The sequence below is a fragment of the Aulonocara stuartgranti genome (assembly GCF_965226115.1).
Source record: "Aulonocara stuartgranti genome assembly, chromosome: 3".
NCBI classification, from domain to species: domain Eukaryota; kingdom Metazoa; phylum Chordata; class Actinopteri; order Cichliformes; family Cichlidae; genus Aulonocara; species Aulonocara stuartgranti.
The window spans coordinates 6,709,009-6,734,161 of record NC_138941.1 but is presented as its reverse complement, the minus strand read 5'-3'; the positions used below and the strand labels follow the sequence as shown (position 1 = coordinate 6,734,161).

The following is a 25,153-nucleotide window of genomic DNA, read 5'->3' as shown; positions in this document are numbered from 1 at the left end:
CCTTTCTATATATTTTGTTATATAAATGGAAAGTATATAAGACACAAACTGAGCTTACAGTGGGGCAAAAAAGTATTTAGTCAGCCACCGATTGTGCAAGTTCCCCCACCTAAAATGATGACAGAGGTCAGTAATTTGCACCAGAGGTACACTTCAACTGTGAGAGACAGAATGTGAAAAAATAATCCATGAATCCACATGGTAGGATTTGTAAAGAATTTATTCGTAAATCAGGGTGGAAAATAAGTATTTGGTCAATAACAAAAATACAACTCAGTACTTTGTAACATAACCTTTGTTGGCAATAACAGAGGTCAAACGTTTACTATAGGTCTTTACCAGGTTTGCACACACAGTAGCTGGTATTTTGGCCCATTCCTCCATGCAGATCTTCTCGAGAGCAGTGATGTTTTGGGGCTGTCGCCGAGCAACACGGACTTTCAACTCCCGCCACAGATTTTCTATGGGGTTGAGGTCTGGAGACTGGCTAGGCCACTCCAGGACTTTCAAATGCTTCTTACGGAGCCACTCCTTTGTTGCCCGGGTGGTGTGTTTTGGATCATTGTCATGTTGGAAGACCCAGCCTCGTTTCATCTTCAAAGTTCTCACTGATGGAAGGAGGTTTTGGCTCAAAATCTCACGATACATGGCCCCATTCATTCTGTCCTTAACACGGATCAGTCGTCCTGTCCCCTTGGCAGAAAAACATCCCCATAGCATGATGTTTCCACCCCCATGCTTCACAGTAGGTATGGTGTTCTTGGGATGCAACTCAGTATTCTTCTTCCTCCAAACACGACGAGTTGAGTTTATACCAAAAAGTTCTACTTTGGTTTCATCTGACCACATGACATTCTCCCAATCCTCTGCTGTATCATCCATGTGCTCTCTGGCAAACTTCAGACGGGCCTGGACATGCACTGGCTTCAGCAGCGGAACACGTCTGGCACTGCGGGATTTGATTCCCTGCCGTTGTAGTGTGTTACTGATGGTGACCTTTGTTACTTTGGTCCCAGCTCTCTGCAGGTCATTCACCAGGTCCCCCCGTGTGGTTCTGGGATCTTTGCTCACCGTTCTCATGATCATTTTGACCCCACGGGATGAGATCTTGCGTGGAGCCCCAGATCGAGGGAGATTATCAGTGGTCTTGTATGTCTTCCATTTTCTGATGATTGCTCCCACAGTTGATTTTTTCACACCAAGCTGCTTGCCTATTGTAGAGTTTGGAGTCTGACTGTTTGAGGCTGTGGACAGGTGTCTTTTATACAGATGATGAGTTCAAACAGGTGCCATTCATACAGGTAACGAGTGGGGGACAGAAAAGCGTCTTACAGAAGACGTTACAGGTCTGTGAGAGCCAGAGATTTTCCATGTTTGAGGTGACCAAATACTTATTTTCCACCCTAATTTACGAATAAATTCTTTACAAATCCTACCATGTGAATTCATGGATTTTTTTTTTCACATTCTGTCTCTCACAGTTGAAGTGTACCTCTGGTGCAAATTACTGACCTCTGTCATCATTTTAAGTGGGGGAACTTGCACAATCGGTGGCTGACTAAATACTTTTTTGCCCCACTGTATATGATACTAAGGACCCTGGAGGTCAGTCCACCTTTATAATTCAGCACAGCCTGGAGTCTCTTAGTCAAGCTTGTTTGTGTTTTCTGTGAGGAAGTTTTCAGCAGCAGCTCTTTTCTTGGATGTTGGTTCCCTTTGTTTCCATCCTCTGTTAAGATGTTTCAGTAATGTTGAGGTCTGGGGAGGCCAATCCATGGCTGACGTCCTGTGATGCTGCATTAGCAGTTTGTTCATAGTGAAAAATGAAGCCACTGCCAATCAGACATTTGCACAGTGGATCAACTTCTGATGGTACTGTCCTGAATTCCACACCTATAATATGTTTGCACATACTGATGAATATGTGCAGCTGATTTTCAGTCCAGTTCCTGTGTGACAGACGCCAGTCTTTCTGCCTGTGTCCTTCCTTAACAATAGAGCCATCCTTCCACTGAGACTGTTTCTGATGAGGCTTCACTGAGCAGTAGATGGATCCCTCAGCTCATCTAATCGTCCTATTTCTAACACATGACTGTCAGAAACTGTTAATCTGCTGCAGCTCTTTAACTCCTCCACTTCTTTTTTTGTAATCTCTTAGTTTCCTCATCTTTTAAGGTGGCACTGCACACCAGATCCAAAGTCAACATGCTGTTATATAATGGAGTTGAACCTGTAATGGAGTTTGATTTAAACCAATCAGCAATTAAGTGAATGATGATGAGCAAAGATGGTGGAGGTGGTGGATGAAGACCCGGACAGCTGTGGTTGGCTCCTCGTATAGAGCAGAGTGAGGTTGTGTTTGCACATTATTATAAAACCATGTTCACCATATATTTTAGCTGCAGACAATAACATGATTTCTTTGCTGTGGTGATTTTATTCCACTTTGGTAAAATGGGAAACCATCATTTCTTGCTGTAATTCACACATTATTCCAAGAGCCTCAACACGAGCCTTGTAGTCCGACCATATATAGACAAATCAATAGTTGTGTTTGTAACAGCTCATGAACATGAATCGTTCCACATTACTTTAAAATCATTGTAAACTAAACTGGAATAAATGAGTGTTTATATATAGTTTTGTCTCAGCTGTTCATACACAGTGTTTCAGTTCTTATCAGAGTCCCACCGTCTCACTGTGGTGAACCTTTAGCTCTGTTGTAAGCGTGTTGTTAGACCAGGTTTCCCTCATTTAAAAATAATCTCTCATTAGAAATGGACATGATGTCTAAGACATAGAAATGCTTATTATGGGTTCACTTGATGTCACTGAAAAGATGCACATGGGTAACGTGCAGGCCGTCCAGCTCCGAGGTTTATCTCCTCACCTCGAGTCTGCGACACTCTCTCCGTGTCCTCTCAGATAAGGGCGCGCACATTTCTGCACGATCTTCTAAATTACAAAGAGCGACTCACAAAACAGAAGCTCACAAAACACTCATCACAAACCAAAAGTGGCTCCACTGAGCGTCAAACTGTCACCAGAATTTACTGATAAAGACTCACAGAACTCATTTTGTCTCATTGTGTCTTAGTTTGAGACATAAGTGCATGATCATAATACTGTGTAGTTAGATGAGACAGAGCTGATGCTTGCTCTTAATTATCCTCTTCATGTTTCCCGAGCCTCAGCAGTGGAAGCTACCATGGATAGAAAGACTATGACTCATCTTAAATCTCAAATCTTTGTCTCCAAAGAGCTGCTGATGTGTCCGATATGATCCACAAGCTTAAACTAGGATTATAAGTGTGTGCAGTGATGTGTGTGAAACCTCTGAGGACTCACACGTGTGTGCTTCAGCCCACACACACATATGAAGCACTGCGACCTCACACAGAAGTGTTTTACACATCCAGCCTGAATCCTGATCATTTCTACAGTTTATTAAGTTCAGCTTCACCTAAACATCAGTGATGAAGCTGCTCTGACTCCATCACAGCTCACAGCTGTTGGAATGAGTCAAACAATGAAGAAGGTTCAGAAACAGCTGATGATTTTACAGAAACATGATGCAAACATGAGAATGGACACATGATTTTTTATTAACAGACACCGTTTATGTTTCACTGTGCATGACGTCATCAACACTGTGACACCAGGGGGCGCTCATCACCAGCCTGAGGAAGTGTGATAATGGGGGGAGACGCAGTGTTGTGTGTACTGCAGTCGGACAGAAGGAAAAACTTCCTCCTGAAAACATTTTCATCCTTCCCAAAAGTGTTTGAGTCAAATGTTACAAATATATAAATACAATAAAACACAGGGTCTTACATAAAATTAGTGATGCAGTTGTGCACTGAGCACCTTTCCAATGTTCCTTCCTCAGATGAGTCCAGCTGCTGAACACATTAACATCTGTATGTAAATGTAGCTGAGAACCAACCTGAGCACTGCTGGGAAAATACAAAGGCAACCATCAAAGTGCTGTATTATCTTATTTATTCTGAATGTTGACTTAGATCCACACCACGATTTATGAAACTATAGAACTAAAATAACAACAATCGTCTGCTTCTTTAAAATTTCTTTCATTACATCAAACCAGTGAAAACTGAAAAAAACAAAGAGCTGTTAGCATGTTCAGACCAACTTTGAGACAGAGACTGTAAAGTTCTGCACTTTAAATCCTGCCTGTGTTCCTGCAAATGATTCACACTGAAAGTATCTTAGTTTAGTATTGAGTGAGCCACAAAGCAGCCTGATAGCTTTAAAACAGTAAAAGTAAATGAAATTGACAGTTTCAGTGTAGCTGGATCTATTATTGGGGGGTCATGGCCCCCGTAACCCCGCCTGGTCCTGAGGTCAAATCCACCATCTTTGTTTCAGTGCTTCATGTTCTCCCGTGTTTGTGTGCGTCCTCTCCGGTACTCCGGCTTCCTCCCACAGTCCAAACACATGCAGTTAGTGGGGTCAGGTTAGCTGTGAGTGGTTGTGTCTCTGTGTTATTCCACCTTAATCAATGACTTCCTGTTAGCATGAAGTGCTTCTGTAGGACTGATGTCATTTTCATGGTTGGATCATTTAAATGAAGCTGGACTCAGATGCAGTAAATAAGCTGATTGATCATTAATGAATAAAGCTGGTCAAACACATCACGTGGACACATGTGATTGTGTGTTGTAGTATTGATCCCAATGCTGGTATCAGTCCTGGATCAATAACACTGGATGGATGCGTTCAGCATGGAGCCCTGAGCTGTGTTACAGACAAACATGGAAACTGACAGGTCTGTGTCATTCACAGTCTGTAACACTTCTAAACAACAGAGGCTGACCCAAGTGCCTCAGAGCCAGGCACGCTCACATCACAGCTCTCTAAATAAGCCAGTTTCAAAATAAGAGCTGAAAGCTGTGTTTGCTTGTGTTAGCTTATTATTGTGGAGACTAACATTCAGTGATCATGTGTTCAGACTCATAATGATTACTCCCAGAAATCCTGATCTTTGTATTTACTGTGTGTTGGATCAATAACTGAGATTCATGGTATCACACAGCTGTGCTGCTGCTGCTGATGTCAGCAAATCTGGAACAATACGAGGTATCTGCTACCAGACTGAGCAGGACGTGAGACCTGTGGACTGTTTAAAGCTGTCCCTCCACAGCTCACTCAGACCTGATCCACACCTCAGTGATATTCTCTGACTTCCTCAGTAGAGACAGAAACCATTCAGATCTGGGACCATCAGCTGACTGATGATGTCACACAGACTGTGTTTTTCAGGAACAGTGATTCTGATGTGAGCCTGCTAGCTGACAGCAGACCTGATGAAAGCACATGTTCACATCTGTGAGGACAGACTGGACTCTTTGACTGCACCTTGGTTCTCCTCAGAGGTCTGTACAGGAGCATGTCCACCCCCACTGAAGATCTCAGTCACTGTGAAACATAGAAAGCTGCTTGTGTGGCCTCTGCCTCACATGTAGATACAGCTACAGGTTTCTCTGTCAGTCAGACTGAAACAGTGTCCTGATGCTGCATCATTCAGCTCTGTGCCCCAGTCAGCATCACTGGGAGCTACCAGTGTTTCTGCCCTTTTCCTGTAACACTACACTCAGCACAGGCTCAGCTGGTATCCAGTGTTGGACTTTGGCTTCAGCTGCTGTGATAGATCCTCTAACATAGATCAGCTCTGCTACATGTTGTTAGATAAGTGCAGCTGCTGTCATGTCCTGATGTTTCTCTGGCTCAGCAGCTTCTCCATCAGAGGTTCACATGGAGCTGATCCAGTATCTCCAGTAACTGTGTTCTGTGCCTCACTGGTTCATCCTTCTGTCTGTGTGACGTCAGTCAGATGTTGAAATTAAACTCTGTAATCTTCACTGTGTCACAGAGTTCAGTGAGTCCCGTTATTCACAGTATCAATCAGATCATCAGAGAACAGCTGATCAGCAATCAGTGGTGCCAACAGCGCCTCCTGTGGTGAGAGGATGCAATAATGCAATGTAGCATTTTTCCACTGAACACTTGCAGTCATGGAAACTGTCTGTTGGATCTGTGTGACGTTGCTTTCTTGGTTAGAGTTCCTCACAAATGTCCAGATGATTCTTCTAATGAGGCGTCGACCATGTTTGCAGCTCTTTGGAAGAAAACGTCGCCCTTTGCCATCCTTACTTTTCTTTGACTTCTTCAAATGCAGCTGAACTCCAGCTGGTATTTTCTTGGACTTTGCAGCTGTTTCTGGTCATCAGTTCATTCCTGCAAACCTCTGAAGCTGAACAACAATGATGCTGCATTGCTGGCTGATCCCAAAAGGTTGATTCTGTTCATCTGGACGTTTTCAGAAACGTTTGCTCACTGATCAGGTGACTTCTTCAGTCTCAGCTGACTGCAGCTTTACAAGCTTACAAACAGCACATTTGCACAATGACTGAAAGCAGCAGCACCTGATATATATGATACTAATATAATACATATACATATATAATCCATACTAATGATGAAGGAACTGAGCTCACAGTCCATTGTTCATTCAGTGAACTACTCAGTTTATTTTGGGCCTCAGAAATGCTCACTCTGTTTGTACATCACTGTCAGCAATAGACTCATTCTGCTGTGTGGACAGGAACACATGTGACATCACTTCCTGTTTGTTTGTGACTGAAGAAGTTTACAAGGAATCATTTAGAAGAGTTTCAAACATCAACTGATTGAATCCATGAATCTGAAAACGTGTTTGTGAGTGAAAGAGACAGACATGTACAGACTGAACTATCTGTTCAACAGTCAGAGTGTTTCTGTAACAGGAGACACTCTTTACACTCCACTCAGCACAGGGACACTGAGTCACCAGGAGAGCAGAACCAAAACCCAGGATAAAGAGTTTGAGTGAATGTGGTGTTGAAGGTGTGGAGGTGGATCAGAGTGTCAGAGGAGACTCTGTAGAAGGACAGAGTGCCAGCAGGACAGTCCACATACACTGCTGCTCTGTTAGAGACAGAGGAGGAGGAGGAGGAGGAGGAGATGGATGTTTGTATCTTATTGTGCCAGACATGACGAGGACCATTATAATCACAGTACAGACTCCAGGACTGATCATTGTATCCAAACACACAGTCAGCACTGCCTCCTTTCCTTCTGATGCTTCTGTAACTCACTGATATATAAACGCCTCCTCTCCACTCGACCTCCCAGTAACAGCGACCAGTCAGACCATCTCTACACAGCAGCTGTTTACAAACATCAAATCTGTCTGGATGATCAGGATATGACTGAACCTCCTCCACACGTGTCACCTTCCTGTTGTTGTCAGACAGTTGGAGCTTTGTGTTCACTGTGTTTGTGTCGATTGTGAGTTGACAGGAATCTGATGGAGAGAACAAACACAATCCAGCTGCAGTTATTGATCCATCATCTGTTCATTGATTGACACTTTGATGATGACTCCTGACATGATGAAGATGGTTGAATGTGTGCTGCTTTGTTTTCATGAATCCCATTAAAAACACACTTACACTTCCTCAGACCTGGTCTCAACCATCGGACTCCAGCAGGCTCCACCCTGAAAGGAGGAGGGGGGTCAGAGCAGCACAGTCAGCATGCACACATGGACATTACATGGCTCTCACACACACACTGTTACACACTGAGCTCAAAGCTCGGCTCCACTGTTTTATTCAAAGAAATCTACATTTATTTATCAGCACATTTAAAAACAGCTTGAGCCAAAGTGCTGCACAGAGTAGAGAGAAAATAGGAAACATACACAGTAATGACTATAAAGACTGGTCAGGATTGAAAGCTACAGAGTACAAATGTGTTTCCAACCGGCTTTTAAAAATGTCCAGTGTTGGTGACGACCTGATGTGAAGGGCGACTGTTCCAGAGTTTGGCTGCAGCCATCGATAAAGCTCACCTCTGTTTTTACGTCTAGTTCTGGTCAGAAGCTGCTTATCTGCAGACCTGAGGGCTCCACTTGGATTCTTTTGTTAAAGAGAGATAAGATGGAGCCAATCCATTCACAGATTTAAAGACAACCAGATCTGGAAGTGGATTCTACCACGTACTGGTAACCAGTGGAAAAAGCTGGTGATGGGTCGTCTAGCACAGACCCACCGCTGGAACCAGACAATTGATGAGGGAGAGAACTGTGACAGCGCCGTTCCTTCACTTGACCTCAGTCGCTCTCGTCTGCTCCCTCGTAACACTGCTCTTTATTGAGCTTACATGAATATGCACAAGTTCATTATGACGTCTTACACAGGTATGAACAAAGAGTACCAGTCTGTGCATAGTGTGTGTGTGTGTGTGCATAGTGTGTGTGTGTATAGTGTGTGTGTGTGTATAGTGTGTGTGTGTGTGTGTGTGTGTGTGTGTGTCTGTGTGTGTGTGTCTGTGTGTCTGTGTGTGTGTGTGTGTGTGTGTGTGTGTGTCTGTGTGTGTGTGTGTGCATAGTGTGTGTGTGTGCATAGTGTGTGTGTGTGTATAGTGTGTGTGTGTGTGTGTGTGTGTGTCTGTGTGTGTGTGTCTGTGTGTGTGTGTCTGTGTGTCTGTGCGTGTGTGTGTGTGTGTGTGTCTGTGTGTGTGTGTCTGTGTGTCTGTGCGTGTGTGTGTGTCTGTGTGTGTGTGTGTGTGTGTGTCTGTGCGTGTGTGTGTGTGCATAGTGTGTGTGTGTGTGTGTGCGCGTGTGTGTGTGTGTGTGTGTGCGTGTCTGTGCGTGTGTGTGTGTGTGCGCGCGTGTGTGTGTGTGCGTGTGTGTGTGTGTGCGTGTGTGTGCGCGTGTGTGTGTGTCTGTGTGTGTGTGTCTGTGTGTGTGTGTGTCTGTGTGTGTGTGTGTGTGTGTGTCTGTGTGTGTGTGTCTGTGTGTGTGTGTGTGTGTCTGTGTGTGTGTGTGTGTTCCAGATGTGACCCTGTGACCCCAAAGCTGGTGCTAAGAGTCCAGCGGTCCCCCTAACAAAGGGCTCTTATACTTAACCAGACACAGAGTAGGTGTCCTCCTACACCAGGGGTCTCAAACTCGTGGCCCGCGGGCCAATTGCGGCCCACAGGACGATAGTTTTTGGCCCCACCTTAATATGAAAATGTAATGTTAGTTTGATAATGTATGACACTTTACAGTGTTGTGGGCGGAGCTGAATTAACCCACCAATCAGGGTGGGATATGGATCTCAGGGGACACCAGCCGGGCTTGATGCAAGCAGGGAAACATTTCTCAATGAGTCAAAGTTCCAGCAGCGTTGCCCTGGAGTGTTTCTTTCTTTCTGTGCCTGGCTGGCTTCCTCCTTTCTATTGGGCAAACGCCGACATTCGCCCCAGCGCGCTGCGTTCACAACACTTCAAAAAAAGTTGTTTTTTTAAGTTGCTGCCCAGCGGGACATTATACGTATATAGATTTATACACACGTCAGTGGGATTTAAAGTTATTTTTCCACAGAGAGAGATCTCATATTAACTCTCACAGTGATGCGTAGGCGGCGGGATAAAAGAAAAGTCATGAACTCAATGCAGCCCAATTTAGTCTGTAGTCACATAGCGACACCTGTTCATCGGCAACAACAGTCCCCGGTAACCCGGACTAATTATAGGGTCGCACCGTAATTTGTGGCTCGATGTTTTTATTTGCATCACTCCGTTTGCATTGCAGCAAACATGAACATTACATATATTTCAATATAATGTAAAAGCAGTCAAAACAACTAACATCAGAAACAGCTGATGTTATTTGTTATATGTCACGGTGTCATTTCCGCTTCTTTCTCCTGTAACAACAGCCCGGCGCCGTGAGCAGTCGCCTTTTTTGCGCTCGCTATCCCTGCACTTTCTACCATCTGCAAACGCCACGGTGTTCGTGTCGTCATGAAAGACATGAACATCGAGCGTAAAAACAAAGGAGACTGCTACCGGCTTTTTATCTGCCGATCGCCGTGCTACGGTTGCAAGAAAAAGAAGCAGAAATGACGTTCTCTACGCGTTGAGACGTTCCCCGTCCGTCGGCTAAACGCTTGATTGAAACTTCAATGCGACAGTGACACCAAGTAGAATTATAAATGTCACATAGCCCCAAACATGTCTTTTTCAAAGCCTGCGGTGAAGAGAAAGGTTGGTGATGAGCACCGACAATTTCAGGAAAAGTGGGAAATGCAATATTTCTTTGTTGAGCACAGGGGCACCCCGACCTGTCTTATTTGCACAGAGAAAGTTGCGCTGCACAAGGAATACAATTTGAAACGTCATTACACAACTAGACATGCTGAGCTGGATGCAGAATACCAGGGAGACGAGAGAGCGAACCGGGTTGCCAGTCTTAAAACAGATCTACTGAGGCAGCAAGATTTCTCCAAGAAAGCAACCAAAGAGAATAATTTTTAGAGGAAATGGAGTCAGAATATGGGGATGTGCTCGACTTCACTGAGGTACGTTGGCTCAGCAGGGGAAATGTATTAAAGAGACTTTTTGAGTTGAGAGCAGAAGTGAAGCCTTCATGGAGAAGGATGGAGTTAGTGTTCCTGTGCTAACTGATCCCAAATGGCTCATGGACTCAGCTTTTCTTGTTGATATGACACATGAGCTTAATGTACTGAACAAGACGTTACAAGGCCAGGGGCAACTTGTCAGTGCTGCCTATGACAACGTGAGAGCATTCTCCACAAAACTGGCGCTCTGGAAAGCTCAGCTCTCTCAGACAAACCTTTGCCATTTCCCAGCATGCAAGGCACTCGTGGATGCAGGCACACCATTCAGTGCTGACGAGTATGTTGATGTCATTTTGAGGCTACAGGAGGAATTTGATCACAGATTTGCTGACTTCAAGACACACAGAGCCACCTTTCACATTTTTGCGGACCCCTTCTCCTTTGATGTGCAAGATGCCCCTTCTGTGCTTCAAATGGAGCTCATTGAGCTGCAGTGCAACTCTGAACTCAAAGCAAAGTTCAGGGAGGTGAGTGGAAAAGCAGACAAGCTTGGACAATTTTTGAGAGAATTGAGCCCTAGTTTCCCTCGGCTTTCCCGAATGTTCAAGCGGACCATGTGCCTTTTTGGTAGCACATACTTGTGCCAAAAGCTCTTCTCCACTTTGAACTTCAATAAGTCCAAGTACAGGTCCAGACTTGCGGATGATCATCTTCAAGACATACTGAGGGTCGCAACTGCTTCCTCCCTCAGGCCAAATCTGGCTCGGCTATGCGAGAGGAAACGCTGCCAGGTCTCTAGCAGCAAGGAGTAGGCAAGAGAAGCCATGTTCAGAAGAACAGTTCATTTTCTACAGTGTTCCATTCATGTTCAGAAGAAGGTTATAGAACTGTTAATACAGACATTTCAATCTAAACACAGCAGATATAGAAGACTGAAAAAAACACACAAGTTCACTGACTAAAAATATCTTATTATTGTTTTATTTATGTATTACAGATTGATTTATTTTCTTATTAATTCTTAATTTGTTTATTTATTTTTCATATTTTGTGTTAAAAAATAAAAATAAAGAGATTTGAGAAGATTGGAACTTTTTTAACCATGCCTTTCTTGTGGAAAACCTAATGCGGCCCAGCCTCACCCAGACTCTGCCTGCAGCGGCCCCCAGCTAAATTGAGTTTGAGACCCCTGTCCTACACCATAAATCAGTAAGAGAGGGTACGACCTCTCTCATGGCCCCAAGTGGTGTGTGCATGCCAGAGCACTCTGGAAGGCACACAGAGTCTTTACAGACTACTAAGGATCAAACCTCTATCATTATGCAATCGATTATAAAACTCTAAGCATATATGAGTAAATATTTCTAAGCATAAATGACAATCAACAATATAAACCTTACAGCTGGTTTTAATAACAGAATTCATTTGTTTCTCAAATGAGAAAGAGCTATCGAGAAACACTCCTAAATCTTTAGTTCTGAACTTTTCCAGTGGGCCAAGGTCAACATTATTAGATAATGCTAATTCTTTTCCCTTACATTATAACAATGTGAGGAGTTAATGCTAAGTATACTGCCATTAGCGGCTAATTCTAATTAGGGGTGAATAATTATTAGTAGCTAATGCTAATATCGTTTTCTCTTCCCTTTTAACAATGTGAACAACTAGTGCTAGGTAGGCTGATGCTAGCAGCTAATGCTAATTTGACGTGAATTAGCATTATATTAGTGAGGAGTTAATGCTAAGTAGGCTGCCATTAGTGGCTAATGCTAATTTTAGATGAAAAAGCATTAGCAGCTAATGCTCATATTGTTTTCCTTTGCTTTGTAAGAATGACAGCAGCTAATGATACGAAGTCTACCATTATTAACTATTGTTAATTTGATGTAAATTAGCATTATCTGATAATGGTAACCCTTTTCCCCTGCATTATAACTATGTCAGGAGTTAATGCTAACTAGGCTTCCATTAGGGGCTAACTCTAATTAGGTGAATAATTATTAGCAGCTAATGCTAATATTGTTTTCCCTTCCCTTTTAACAATGTGAGCAGCTAATTCTAATTTGATGTGAATTAGCATTATATTAGTGAGCAGTTAATGCTAAGTAGGCTGCCATTATTAACTAATGCTACTTTGACGTGAATTAGCATTATGTGCTAATACTAATACTGTTTTCCCTTACTTTTTAACAATGTGAGCGGCTAATTCTAAGTACGCTCTTGTAAATAGCTAATTCTAATTTAGTGTGAATTAGCATTATTCAATAATGCTAACACTGTTTTCTCTTACTTATTAAAAATGATAGTAGCTAATACTAATACTCTTTTCCGTTGGGTAACAACGATGTGAGGAGTTAATGCTAAGTAGGCTGCTTTTAGAGGCTTATTCTAATTAGGGCTGAATAATTATTAGTAGCTAATGCTAATACCGTTTTCTCTTTCCTTATAACAATATGAGCAGCTAATGCTAATTTGATGTGAATTAGCATTATATTAGTGAGGAGTTAATGCTAAGTAGGCTACCATTAGCAGCTAAAGCTAATTTGAGGTGAATAAGCATTAGTAGCTAACGCTAATACCCTTTTCCCTTGTGTTATAATGATGTGAGACGTTAATGCTAAATAGGCTTCCATGAGTGACTCCTTTCCCTTGCATTATAAAGATGTGAAGAGTTTATGCTAAGTAAGCTGCCATTAGCAGCTAATGCTAATACTGTTTTCCCTTTCTTTATACAACTTGAGCAGCTATTGCTAAGTAGGCCACTTTTCTCTGCTAAGGATTTGTGTGACCATGATGGAAACTCTGATAAGCTAATGCTACTAAGCTAATGCTGTTTATGGGCCCTGTTAGAATCAATATTTCATTCTCATTCTGTTGTTTGAGAACAATAACAGAAAAATGTGCACTTGAGAACAAATTTATTGTGACTTCAGCTGTGAATGTACAGTTTGTCATTATTTAAGCTTCCATTTCCAAATGTTAGCTGACACTTTATTAGGTACACTGGTATCTATATCAGGTACACCTGTGACCTAAATGTTCCTGCAAACAGACTCCTTGGAGACCCCTACATAAATATCCATGAACTATCCAGCTAGACTAGTGTGTCTGTCAAACAAACAGGAAGTGAGTGAAAGACACGGGAAATGTTTCCAGCTCTTCCTCCTCTATCAGATTTTCTCTCCATACCTGAGAGTGTCCAGTCTCCAGCCTGGATCCTTCAGTCCAGCCGAGAGCAGCTTCATTCCTGAGGGACCTGGATGATTGTAGCTCAGGTCCAGCTCTCTCAGATGGGAGGGGTTGGAGCTCAGAGCTGAGGCCAGAGAAGTACAGCCTTCCTCTGTGATCAGACATCCTGACAGACTGCAAACACACAAAACAACAATCTATCTGTCAACAGTTGTTTTCTCTTTGTCACAATAACATCTATCCATTTACATCCATTCAATGTAACTTTATTTATAAGTGACAATACCCAACAGACAACAACAGTCATCTGAAGCTGTTTAACAGTGTAAGGTGACCGCCTCCACTGTGAGCAGCACTTGGTGATGGTGGGAAGAAGAACTCCCTTTGACACAAAGATCCTCCCAGTGAAAACAGGCTCCAGGAGGAGCATCTACCATGACTGGTTGCAGGGTGAGGGGAAAGAGAAGAGATGAGCTCAGAGAGACAAGAACAAAACAGAGAGACAAAAGTTAAGGACATGCAGTAGTGACATATAAAAGCATCAGGAGTGAAAAGAGGGGAGAAGAAAGTAGAGCATCATGGGAAGTCCACCAACAGCCTGAGCCTATAGCAGCATAACTAAGGGATGGTTCAGGGTCACCTGATCCAGCTCGAACTATAAGCTTTATCAAAAAGGAAAGTTTGAAGCTGATCTTCAAAGTAGAGAGGGTGTCTGTCTCCTGAACTCAAACTGGGAGCTGCTGCCACACCCAGTCCAACATAGCCAGGCTTTCTTTGCTGCTTTGACAAAACCTCAAATCCCAGTCAGAGATGATGAGCATCATCACAGTGATGATCATTTCTCTGTTAACCCAGGCTTTCTGCTTCAGGATCTGTGCACGCTCACAGAACAAGGAGACCTTTAAACATCATTTCACTAAATGGATGGACTGAGCTCAGCCTACAGATGAACTGGTGCCAGAGATCATAAAGAACATCAAACAGTCAAATTCAACACTTTTAATGGAAATATGAGATTAATGCTGCAGACAATCATGAAGCTGCTGAATTCATGAACATCAAGAATGCAGCGAGTGGTAAAATAAAGATTTGACCTCAGTGTGCTCAGTGTTCCTGTCTATTCCTAACATATTCCTAACATGATAGCTGCACGTTAGAGCTCTAAAACTGGAACTGACACATGTTTAAACTCCACATGTTACTCAGTACATTCAGTTCTGACACTCGCCCACAGTCCAACAAAGGAAACATGGAGATCACATCAGTTTGTCACCAAAGTCTAATTATTAGGGCAACTTAACCTGTTATTATCTCGTTAACTCATTAACTGATTAACGTCAGCAATTATTTTAATCACAGTTTTTAAAATCATGATTATTGTGAAAGTGCTCACTGGCTCTGAATATAAAAGCCATGGGTCACAGGAGGGATGTTGATCAGTGCTGGCTTGAAATGGGCGTCATTATGCGTCTCAGCCAATGGGAGCATTGAGGGTGGGCCTAATACTACTGCAGCGCTCACATGACCCAGGACAGAAAGAAAGGGGCGGGGACAGAAACATGGAGACAGGTACAGATCTTTGACATGTTCATTTTAAACTGTTCCAGGAGGCAGTGTTGATACAACTAAAGTTATCTGTTGTTGAAGAAGTCGGTCTGAGGAACGTTCTTAGGATCAACAAATGACGGCATGTATGAGCCTCAAGACGCAGCATCACAAGAAGAACACATGAGCTGTAGAAAAAGGAGAGACTACGAAAGCCACGGCGTTACAACATGAACATGCTTGATCAGAGTGTGATTGTGAACAGGAGGAAGACTCAGCTGAGAACAGTGTGGTGGATACAGAGCAGAGCCCACCATCAGTACAGAGGCCTGTCCATTAGAGTGCTGCTCCAACATGCAGCACATGTACTTGGCCACAGCTGCAACATCTGTACCTGTGAAAGCTTCTTCTCTGTTGCTGCTCATATTGTGCAGAAGAAGAGAGTTTCTTTATCATCAGAAAATGTCAATGAGCTTGTGAGTCTTAGCAGCTGGCTCGGTGCAGAGGAGGAAGAACATGTCAGTCAGAGGAAGATAAATGCAGTTCATGTTGTCAACTCAACCTGGACTGTTGAAAGAGTTTTTCTTTGTCTGGTTTCTGACTGAGATTCTCCAAAGGAAATCCAGCACAAACACACACTTCACACACTCAAAGTCCTGCACAGTAAATGAGCTGATGAGCGTTTGTGCTGCTGCCTGATAACAGAACAATAGTTCTGCTGCTTCCTGTTCTGGAAACACACATTTATAAATGTTCACTTGTTGTTGATCAAAGGTATGTTGGTGGCTCTGGACGCTGAGGGAACTTTGTAAAAAACTAGATCAAATGTTAACGTCCTGGCAGAGGCAAAGAACTTTGATTTGATATTTGATTAGATTCATGTTTCAGCTCAGACTGACAGAAATATTTGAACTGCTGCTGTGTTAAAGGGAACACTGCTGTTAGAAAGCACCTGATCTGTTTCTGCACACTGAATGTTGCACTTCTCATACTGCAGTACTATTAAAATAAGTACACAATGCACTACTTTTGAACTCATGATTGAATGTTGCTGTAACAAAGCCATTAATGTGATTCACAGTGTTCATGGTTTCCCAGCACAACAAATGATTGCACAAGTGTGACTGATCCACTTTCTAATGTGTGTGTAGCCCACACTGTGTGTCACTGTGTCACAGGTGAGTCTGTGTGTCCAGGTTCTATGAGGACAACAGGATATAGTGACTGAGTCCAGCAGCTTAAAGTCTGACTCCATCCTCCATTTAAATAACTCACAGCAACAACTGAATAGCTTTGCCTTTGTGTAGCTGACACTTCATTTTAATGTCCTTCTATTCTGGTTCATCTGGTCTCAGTTTCTATAAGCACACAGGTTTCATCAGGGACTCTATGACCTCAGTAATCTTTGCTGGGCCTTAATGCTCTGAACAAAGCTGCACATCACAAGACTAAATAGAAATGAATCAGTCTTTCATTCTCACTGCTGTTTGACTTCAGCTCTCAATGTCCCACCATAACCCATGGAAAGAATTACTGTCCATCCAGGCTGCTGAACATGAAGCTGAAGAAGGTGGAGTATTGTGAGGGCTGATGGAGATGATGAATCCAGGAGCAGTGGGTGGATGGCAGCATCAGCATGAAGGATCAGTGTGAGAACACATCATCATCCACAAAGGAAACCAGTCTGAGTGTCTGACGCTCTTGTTAGAAAGATGCAGTCCCAGCAGTTAGCTTGTCTGCTAGTTAGCTGAGAGCTAACTCACTTGTACATTGAATACCAAACTGTGTAAACCAGGGGTGTCAAACATATGGCCCGTGGGCCAAATCCAGCCCATGAGATAATTTCATATGTCAAATATTGATGAATTTTCAGGCTTGCTGATAATCAATGTGAGCACGGCTGAGGTTTTATTCTGATGAGCAAACCATGTGGCCAATCACTTTAAGAGACAGACTGGGATCATACCATTATGTGAAAGAGGACATGTCCCATAGACAGCAAGGGTAGTGGTAGAGACCAGTACACAGAGAAATGGGAGCTGTACTGAAATGCAAGCGTGTCAGGAAAGAGTGAAAAGGCAAAATGAGCAGCATCTGGCTGCATTTCAGTGATATTGGAGAGCACAAAGCTGAGTGCAACATTTATACAGGAGATATACAGGAGACGCTGAGAGTAGAACTGATAAAATTAGGAGCTGGCTAAAGTGAGACCCATTTTTATTTCCACCCATTTTCCACTGTGGAGGACAAAAGGTTTCAAACTGGTCCAGGTCTTAAACCTCACGTGTTCTTCCTAATAGCAGTAAATGGATAGAAATAAGGCTTTTATGAAAACACTGAATAAAACTTGCTGCCTTTAAAAAGACTAAATGTACAGTTCAGTATTGAATCCTACATAAAATAAACTATATATAAAGTGTGTCTGAATGGCAGAGATGCAGAAATATGTGCATGTAGCACAGAGCCACGGCTCAGTGTCTGAATGAGTCTCACAGACCTGAATGTGCTGTTGAAGCCATTTATAATTATAACGTAATTCTTTACTCGTTTGATCTGCTCCTTACCACAAGCCACCAGACGTGGAAGGTTTTGGACTTTTAACTATATTTTCTGAAGTTTTACAACTTTTCTTACTGTTAAAAACCTCGTTATGGCCATTCATGCTGTACAAAGTAATTAGACATGTGTGGTATCTACAGAAACGTCAGAATCTCAGCTAAAAGTTCACAAAACCATCTCAACAACCACCAAACAGCTGAAACAGCAGGTGAACAGATCACACAAAAAAAGATGTAAACACAAATCCCCCTGATCATCTGTTTTTTAAACATGAAGTGTAGTTTTGGATGTTCATTTACTGCTGGTTCAGTGAATTTTGGTTGGACAGTGATGAAACCTGCAGCCTCAGAATCTGTGAGAAGTCTGCTTTCAGCTCGCAACAGCATTGTTGTGTTGTGTGCTGTGGATTCACCTCTGCAAACTCATCACTGTTTCACCATCATGTTTCCACTTAGACAATAACAAAGGAAGCAGTTCCCAGGAACTACTTCCTGTCTTGTTAACATAAGAGTACGTTGCCCTCCAAAACACCTCCACTTCTCCTCTTATTAGAGGACTGCCTTATTATTAATCTGCTAATTCTGTCAGTTGATGAAAGAAAAATGCTTGATCTCACCTGAGAGTTTCCAGTGTACAGCGTGGACTCTTCAGTCCTTCAGACAGAAGCTTCACGCCTGAATCCTTCAGGTTGATGTTACTCAGGTCCAGCTGTCTCAGATTAGAGGTCTGAGAGCTGAGACCTGAGGCCAGAGCTTCACAGCTTCTCTCTGACAGGTCACAGTGACTCAGTCTGAAAAATAACAGATAAACAATTACAAAAATAAAACACTTATGTTGAAGCGTAATGAGATACTATTATATTTAGCAATATTTAATCTTGTTTTGTCAGGAAACTGAGCACTGATGCAGAGCAACATGTGGAGAGAATCAGAGGAGAAGAAGTGAAGAGAGAACAGCAGTAAAACAACACTGAATTGTTCAGTGTGCTTTTGATATCAACAGAATGTGTCAAATTTCTTTATTTTGTATTTGTTTTAGTAGAATTGATGATTATCACTTAGATAACAACCACAGGCCAGGTCTAAATTGTACTTTGGTGACAGTTACACCCAGAAATATTTCAGAAACGTGGACAATTTGTGCTCCATTGTATTCAGTATTGAACAAACTGAGTACCGATGACCACTTAATATTTTTGATATTTTATTTGAGTTGTTCCACCTGATCTGTGTTAACTAGAATAAACATTTAAAAGCTAAAGCTATGATCACAGATTTACTTACAGAGCTTTCTTGGAGGCTTTGACCACTGGCAGCAGCCTCAGAAGAGCCTCCTCTGAAGCAGAGTATTTCTGCAGGTCAAACACATCCAGATCTTCTTCTGATGACAGTAAGATGAAGACCAGAGCTGACCACTGAGCAGGAGACAGTTTATCTGTGGAGAGACGTCCTGATCTCAGGGACTGTTGGATCTCCTCCACTAGAGAACGATCATCCAGTTCATTCAGACAGTGGAACAGATTGATGCTTTTCTCTGCAGACAGATTCTCATTGAGCTTCTTCTTGATGTACTGGACTGTTTCCTGATTGGTCTGTGAGCTACTTCCTGTCTGTGTCAGCAGACCTCGTAGGAGAGTCTGATTGGTCTGCAGTGAAAGACCGAGGAGGAAGCGGAGGAACAAGTCCAGGTGTCCATTTGGACTCTGTAAGGCCTTCTCCACAGCAATCAGGTGGACAGATGGTTTAAACCACCAGTAGGTTGTTTGTGGTTGTTCCATCAGAATGAGTCCAGAGTTGATGAAGGTCAGATGGACATGAAGAGCAGCCAGAAACTCCTGAACACTCAGATGGATGAAGCAGAACACCTTGTCCTGGTACAGTCCTCTCTCCTCTTTAAAGATCTGTGTGAACACTCCTGAGTACACTGAGGCTGCTCTGATATCGATGCCACACTCTGTCAGGTCTGGTTCATAGAAGATCAGGTTTCCTTTCTGCAGCTGATCAAAAGCCAGTTTTCCCAGAGACTCAATCATCTTCCTGCTCTCTGGACTCCAGTGAGGATCTGTCTCAGCTCCTCCATCATACTTGACCTTCTTCACTTTGGCCTGAACCACCAGGAAGTGGATGTACATCTCAGTCAGGGTGTTGGGCAGCTGTCCTCCCTCTCTGGTTTCCAGCACATCCTCCAGAACTGTAGCAGTGATCCAGCAGAAGACTGGGATGTGGCACATGATGTGGAGGCTTCGAGCTTTCTTGATGTGGGAGATGATCCTGCTGGCCTGCTCCTCATCTCTGAACCTCTTCCTGAAGTACTCCTCCTTCTGTGGGTCAGTGAACCCTCTGACCTCTGTCACCATGCCAACACAGTCAGGAGGGATCTGATTGGCTGCTGCAGGTCGTGTGGTTATCCAGAGGCGAGCAGAGGGAAGCAGTTTCCCCCTGATGAGGTTTATCAGCAGCACATCCAATGAGGTGGACTTTCTAGGGTCAGTTAGGATTGTAGTTTTGTGGAAGTCCAGAGGAAGTCGACACTCATCCAGACCATCAAAGATGAACACAACCTGGAAGTCTTCAAAGCTGCAGATTCCTGCTTCTTTGGTTTCAGTAAAGAAGTGATGAACAAGTCCCACCAAGCTGAACTTTTCCTCTTGCAGCACATTCAGCTCTCTGAAAGTGAATGGAAATATGAACTGGATGTCCTGGTTGGCTTTGTCTTCAGCCCAGTCCAGGGTGTGTTTCTGTGTTAAGACTGTTTTCCCAATGCCAGCCACTCCCTTTGTCAGCACTGTTCTGATTGGTTCGTCTCTTCCAGGTGAGGCTTTAAAGATGTCTTCTTGTCTGATTGTTGTTTCTGGTCTGTCTGGTTTCCTGGATGCTGTTTCAATCTGTCTGACCTCATGTTCATCATTGACCTCTGCAGTCCCTCCCTCTGTGATGTAGAGCTCTGTGTAGATCTGATTCAGGAGGGTTGGGCTTCCTGCTTTAGCGATCCCCTCAAACACACACTGGAACTTCTTCTTCAGGGTGGATTTAAGGTTACGGTGACAAACTGCAGCTGGAAGTTCTGAATGAGAAGAAAAATAAACACTCAATTCCAAAAAGAACTAATCTTTAAAACATGTTGCTCCATCTTCCATCTCTGGGAAATGTTCATTTATCCAGCAGCTTAAATCTTTAGATAAATCCTCTTACTGCTCTGCAGACGGTCAGCCAGCTCCTCCTGCTTCATTCTCCTCAGGAAGTCCACTGTGATCTTCACAAATGCCTCTCTGCTGCTGCTCCTCTGATCCTCTAAGCATTCTGGGTAATCTGGACTTAGAACCTTCTGGATCTTCTTCAGCTCGTTCTTCACAAAAGTGATGATGTTGTCCTCCAGCAGCTGGAACAGAATATTTATGAATGAGCCAATCAGACTGAAATCATGGAGCCAAACATCAGATCCATGTTGGACACACTGACGATCCACTGGTCTACAAAGAGCAGCATGGAGATGACTGTGAACAGAACAGATGTAACAGTAGTTGTTGTACATGTACAGACCATAAATATGGAGTCCAGCTGTGTTTGATGCTGCTGGGCAGACTGACCACTGGGAACCTCTGAGCTCTGCTGGTCCACTCTGTGGAGGAACCATGAAGGATTAGATCCACACAGGATAAAGATCCAGGAGTTTCTGCTCAAATAACTTCATCTGAATCAAGTCTGTCAAGTTTTAAACTCTCAGATTGTGAACATATCAGTAATTTTCAGTCTGTTTTCATGGACGTCCTTTCAGTGGTGATGTCAGGGATGATTTTGAAGAAGCTCATCAAACTGAACCATCAGCAGATCACTGCTCCAAAACCAGAACATGATCCGAGTCTCCCTCCACCACCAGAACACTAGCTTTACTAACGTGGTAGATCAGTGTAGTACAGATCAATAACTGATGAGTCATTTGATCAAAATCACTGAGTGCTTCACGTCTGACCCTCTGATGCTTCTGTGGACATTTTGCATATTTAATGAATGTCTGACAGTTTTACATTCATTCTATGAACACAGTGGAAATGTTGTGTTATAGTCTCCATGTTGTTTCCAGCATCATAAATTCTTCAGTTCAGAAAATTAGATTCTTTCTTCACAGCTGAAAAACAACAACATTTATTCTCTATTGAAATCTGCATCGTCCACTCCAAAGGTCACAATCTGAAGGTAACATCTGGTTTTGTTCCCTGTGGTTAACTCTGAGCATCAGTATGGTGGGATTTATCCACTACATCCACACCACTGTGGTTCAGTGTTGTCCTGATGGAGTAACAGCAGCCAGTATGATCCAGGCTTTAGCTGCTGGGTCTCTGTGTGACCTCTCAGACTGTTTAACAGATCAGACACAAAGAGAATCAGAGCAGCTCTGTTCTTTAAAGACAAACATGAACCCACTCAGGTCACACTTTCCCCACAGATATGAGCATCACTGTCCTCAAACAGCAAATGACCAAGTCGAACATTTGGATCTTTTCTCTTTCATTGTTTTCTTTTTAATGAATCTTTGTAACAATCTGAGGATGTTTCAGGTCATATTTATCCAGGAAACACAAACATGTAAAGGAGTCATCACAGCTCTCTGACCTCGTTGCTCCAGGTTCACCACTGAAGAGTGGAGGTTCAAGTTTGGACCGGTCACTCCTCACAGACGGACAGCTGGACCCTGCAGACTGTGACCTCTGACCTCTGCAGACACAAACATGATTGAAGCAGCTGTGATCACACAGACTGCAGATAATGCAGCTGTTTCCTGTCAGTAACATCCTCTTAGATTAGAGTTCAGCTTTTTACAGGAAAACTGGACAAAACTGATTTTTGTTACAAACTCATTTTCATTTCCTCTCAGCTCACAAACACAGTCAGACAATCAACCAGAGTCAACACTGATTATAATGTCAGTGCAGAATTATTTCTGTTACTCAGTGAGTTCAGCTCTCTGACCTCGTTGCTCCAGGTTCACCACTGAAGGCTGGATTTTGACCTTTGGACCGGTCACTCCTCACAGACGGACAGCTGGACCCTGCAGACTCTGCTCTGTCCTCCTCTTCCTCCATCATCGTCTTCAGTCAGTCTGAGAGGTAAACCACAAACACTCAGTGAGTTCACATTAACAGGAGGAACTGAGTTACAGTCGCTGACCTCTGACCTGTCATGTGACCATGAAACCAGGTCAATATGTCTGTAGGTTCAGTCATCCAGGTCATGTGATCTAAGGAGCTTGGAGAGAAAAGAGACGTCTTTAAGTTTCTGGAAGACGTTTCATCTGAGAAGCTTCTTCAGCTCTAAAACCAAACGGTGGAGAGTCCCAGATATTTAAACCTGAGAGGGAAAGAAAGCATGTCGCTGACCCACCACTGATGTTATTTCAAGGAGGAAACTGAGAGCCTTTGCACCAGGAGCACAAACATCAGCTCCAGCAATGATCCACTGATGTGTTTTTATTCCATGTATGAATGTTGTTATTGACAGAGATGACGTTTGTGTGTCAGTGATGCAGTGACTGTTGTTGTTACCTGTACAGGCTGGTTAGACTCTATGAAACAGATCATACAGATCTCTGCATGTTAGAAGAGACTATTAAAGGTCATGAATGAGACAAAGGCAGGGAGGCGTCCTTTACAGCTAAACAGCAGAGTGAGAGAACAGCCAGCACCTCTACATTTATCACATTATACAGCACATGTATGATACTGACAGGGATGAGAAGAATTTAGTGATTCTGATCCCATCATTGATATTACTTATTGATTCTCAGTAGCTCTGCTCTGACAGTCACCACCATCACTGAGCAGCATATCAAAGACATTTGTGCACATTAACTGCATGTTGTGGCTCAAATGTTTGTGCATGTTGGAGGCATTTCCTCTTTGTTGTGATCAGTGTTGGTCATTACTCAAAACAGTCATTATTACACATATTACACAGAACACTTTAATTAAAAGTAATGGAGTACGTTACTTCATTACTCCTCATAACATTACTTTGATGTTAAAATGAACAAATGAGCATGTAACAACATAAAGCTGAGGTACAGCCCCACACACCAACACAGATCCTGATGAGGTCACGTGATGTTTCTCTGAGTGTTTATGAACACAAATCAAAGATGAAACAGCACAAAGACACTTCAAAGTGATTCTACTGTAGAAACATGAACAGGTAGAAACCTGCAGCCTGACTGCTCATCACTTTGTTACCTGTTCAAGTTCAGCAGCAGCAGCTCACTTTATCACGGTGCTGGTCTGGGGTCAGTGTTTACTCAGCTTTAACCTCACTCTGGGTTCTTGGCTAGCTTAGTGTTAGCTTAGCGTTAGCTTAGCGTTAGCTTAGCGTTAGCATGCTGTGTGCTAGCTTAGCGTCAGAGCTCTGCAGGTGTCTCGTGTGTAAATATTAATCACAGTGACAGTAAAGGAGGTAAAGGGCTGTGACGTCATCACGTACGCTGCGTCCTCTGTGGGCTCTGAGTGAACTCAAAGTACAAACTACAAGTACACAAACACGAACGTAGCTCAGAGTGGCGGACACACTCGGCCTCGTTGGTCCAGCTGTGAGTCCGTTACCGTGAACTATGGAGCGGCAGATTTGTGCTGAACTAAGCTGCACACAGCTGATGTTAGCCAGGAAACATTACACACTGACTTTAATGGAGAGACCGGAAATACAAACACACACAGTTTGTTGTGTGAAGAAATCAAACACGAGCTGAACAAACAGTAAAGTTCCTAAAGACAAACTGTTAAAGGAGGAAACAAAGCAAACTTACAGTTTCTTCACACCAACAACAAGCTCCACTAAACACGGACACACAGGTGAGCTGCTTCCTGGAAGGAGGCGGGGCTCCACCTGAAACTCAGCACAGGTGGGAGGGGCTCAGCTCTGTGTGTGCTGATGTGTTAACTTTAAAAATATGCCGTCTGACTGCTCAGACTGAGTCAGAGTAAAGTTCACATGCTGACGTGTGGAGACATGAAACCTTGTTGTAGCTGCAGGTGTGAACACACTGATCCCAGATCAGCTCTGCTGTATTTGTAACATGAACATTTCTGCTGCAAAGCTTCAAATGTTCAGCATGTTTCTCTGTTTCCAGTCTATAGATCCAGTCACACTTTCTACCTTCACCTGTGCAGTAAAGACTGAGAGCAGAGCTGAAACCAAGCGTCCAATCAGTGAGCAGCATCAACACCTGAGCTTCATTCAGACTCTGTTATTGAAGATGTTGTTGGTACAAAGTTCATCTGCTGCTCACATGAATCCATGAAAGATTTATTTCACTGAATGTTTCTTCAAAGCTCATTTCAACCTGTTGAAGTCATGAATGAAAGTGCAGACTGAGAGTGGATCACATGATGTTTGAGGTGTGTCATGTGACATGTTCAGTATTGTCACACATGTCTAGATTGTCCCTGATATCATAGGTGCTCA

The 25,153-nt window shown here is 43.1% G+C and overlaps 2 protein-coding genes across 2 annotated transcripts in view; one reads left to right on the top strand and one right to left on the bottom strand.

Annotated features, from left to right (window-relative positions):
* The window catches only part of LOC309703011 (uncharacterized protein), a gene marked incomplete at its 3' end in the record, with an annotated part of 348,344 nt that overhangs the window by 56,862 nt on the left and 266,329 nt on the right, over positions 1 to 25,153 (top strand). The gene's annotated exons all lie outside the window — the stretch shown is intronic.
* Positions 5,719 to 24,537, bottom strand: LOC309702416 (protein NLRC3-like). The gene is made up of 10 exons (XM_082527134.1): positions 24,495 to 24,537; positions 22,673 to 22,802; positions 22,316 to 22,417; positions 21,245 to 21,323; positions 20,897 to 21,083; positions 18,989 to 20,768; positions 18,322 to 18,495; positions 13,602 to 13,775; positions 7,515 to 7,561; positions 5,719 to 7,366 (listed from the first exon to the last, which is right to left on the bottom strand). The coding sequence occupies exons 2-10, from the start codon at positions 22,786 to 22,788 to the stop codon at positions 6,828 to 6,830; spliced, it is 3,198 nt and encodes a 1,065-aa protein (XP_082383260.1). The 5' UTR covers positions 22,789 to 22,802; positions 24,495 to 24,537; the 3' UTR covers positions 5,719 to 6,827.

Bases quoted from the DNA above. Each gene is read 5' to 3' on its own strand.
- LOC309702416 (XM_082527134.1), bottom strand. From the start codon at position 22,788: ATGATGGAGGAAGAGGAGGACAGAGCAGAGTCTGCAGGGTCCAGCTGT. The intron at 22,418-22,672 runs GTCAGAGAGCTG...TTGTGTCTGCAG, and splicing joins GGTGAACCTGGAGCAACGAG to AGGTCAGAGGTCACAGTCTG. The intron at 18,496-18,988 runs GTAAGTAAATCT...GTTATTTTTCAG, and splicing joins AAAGCCTCCAAGAAAGCTCT to ACTGAGTCACTGTGACCTGT.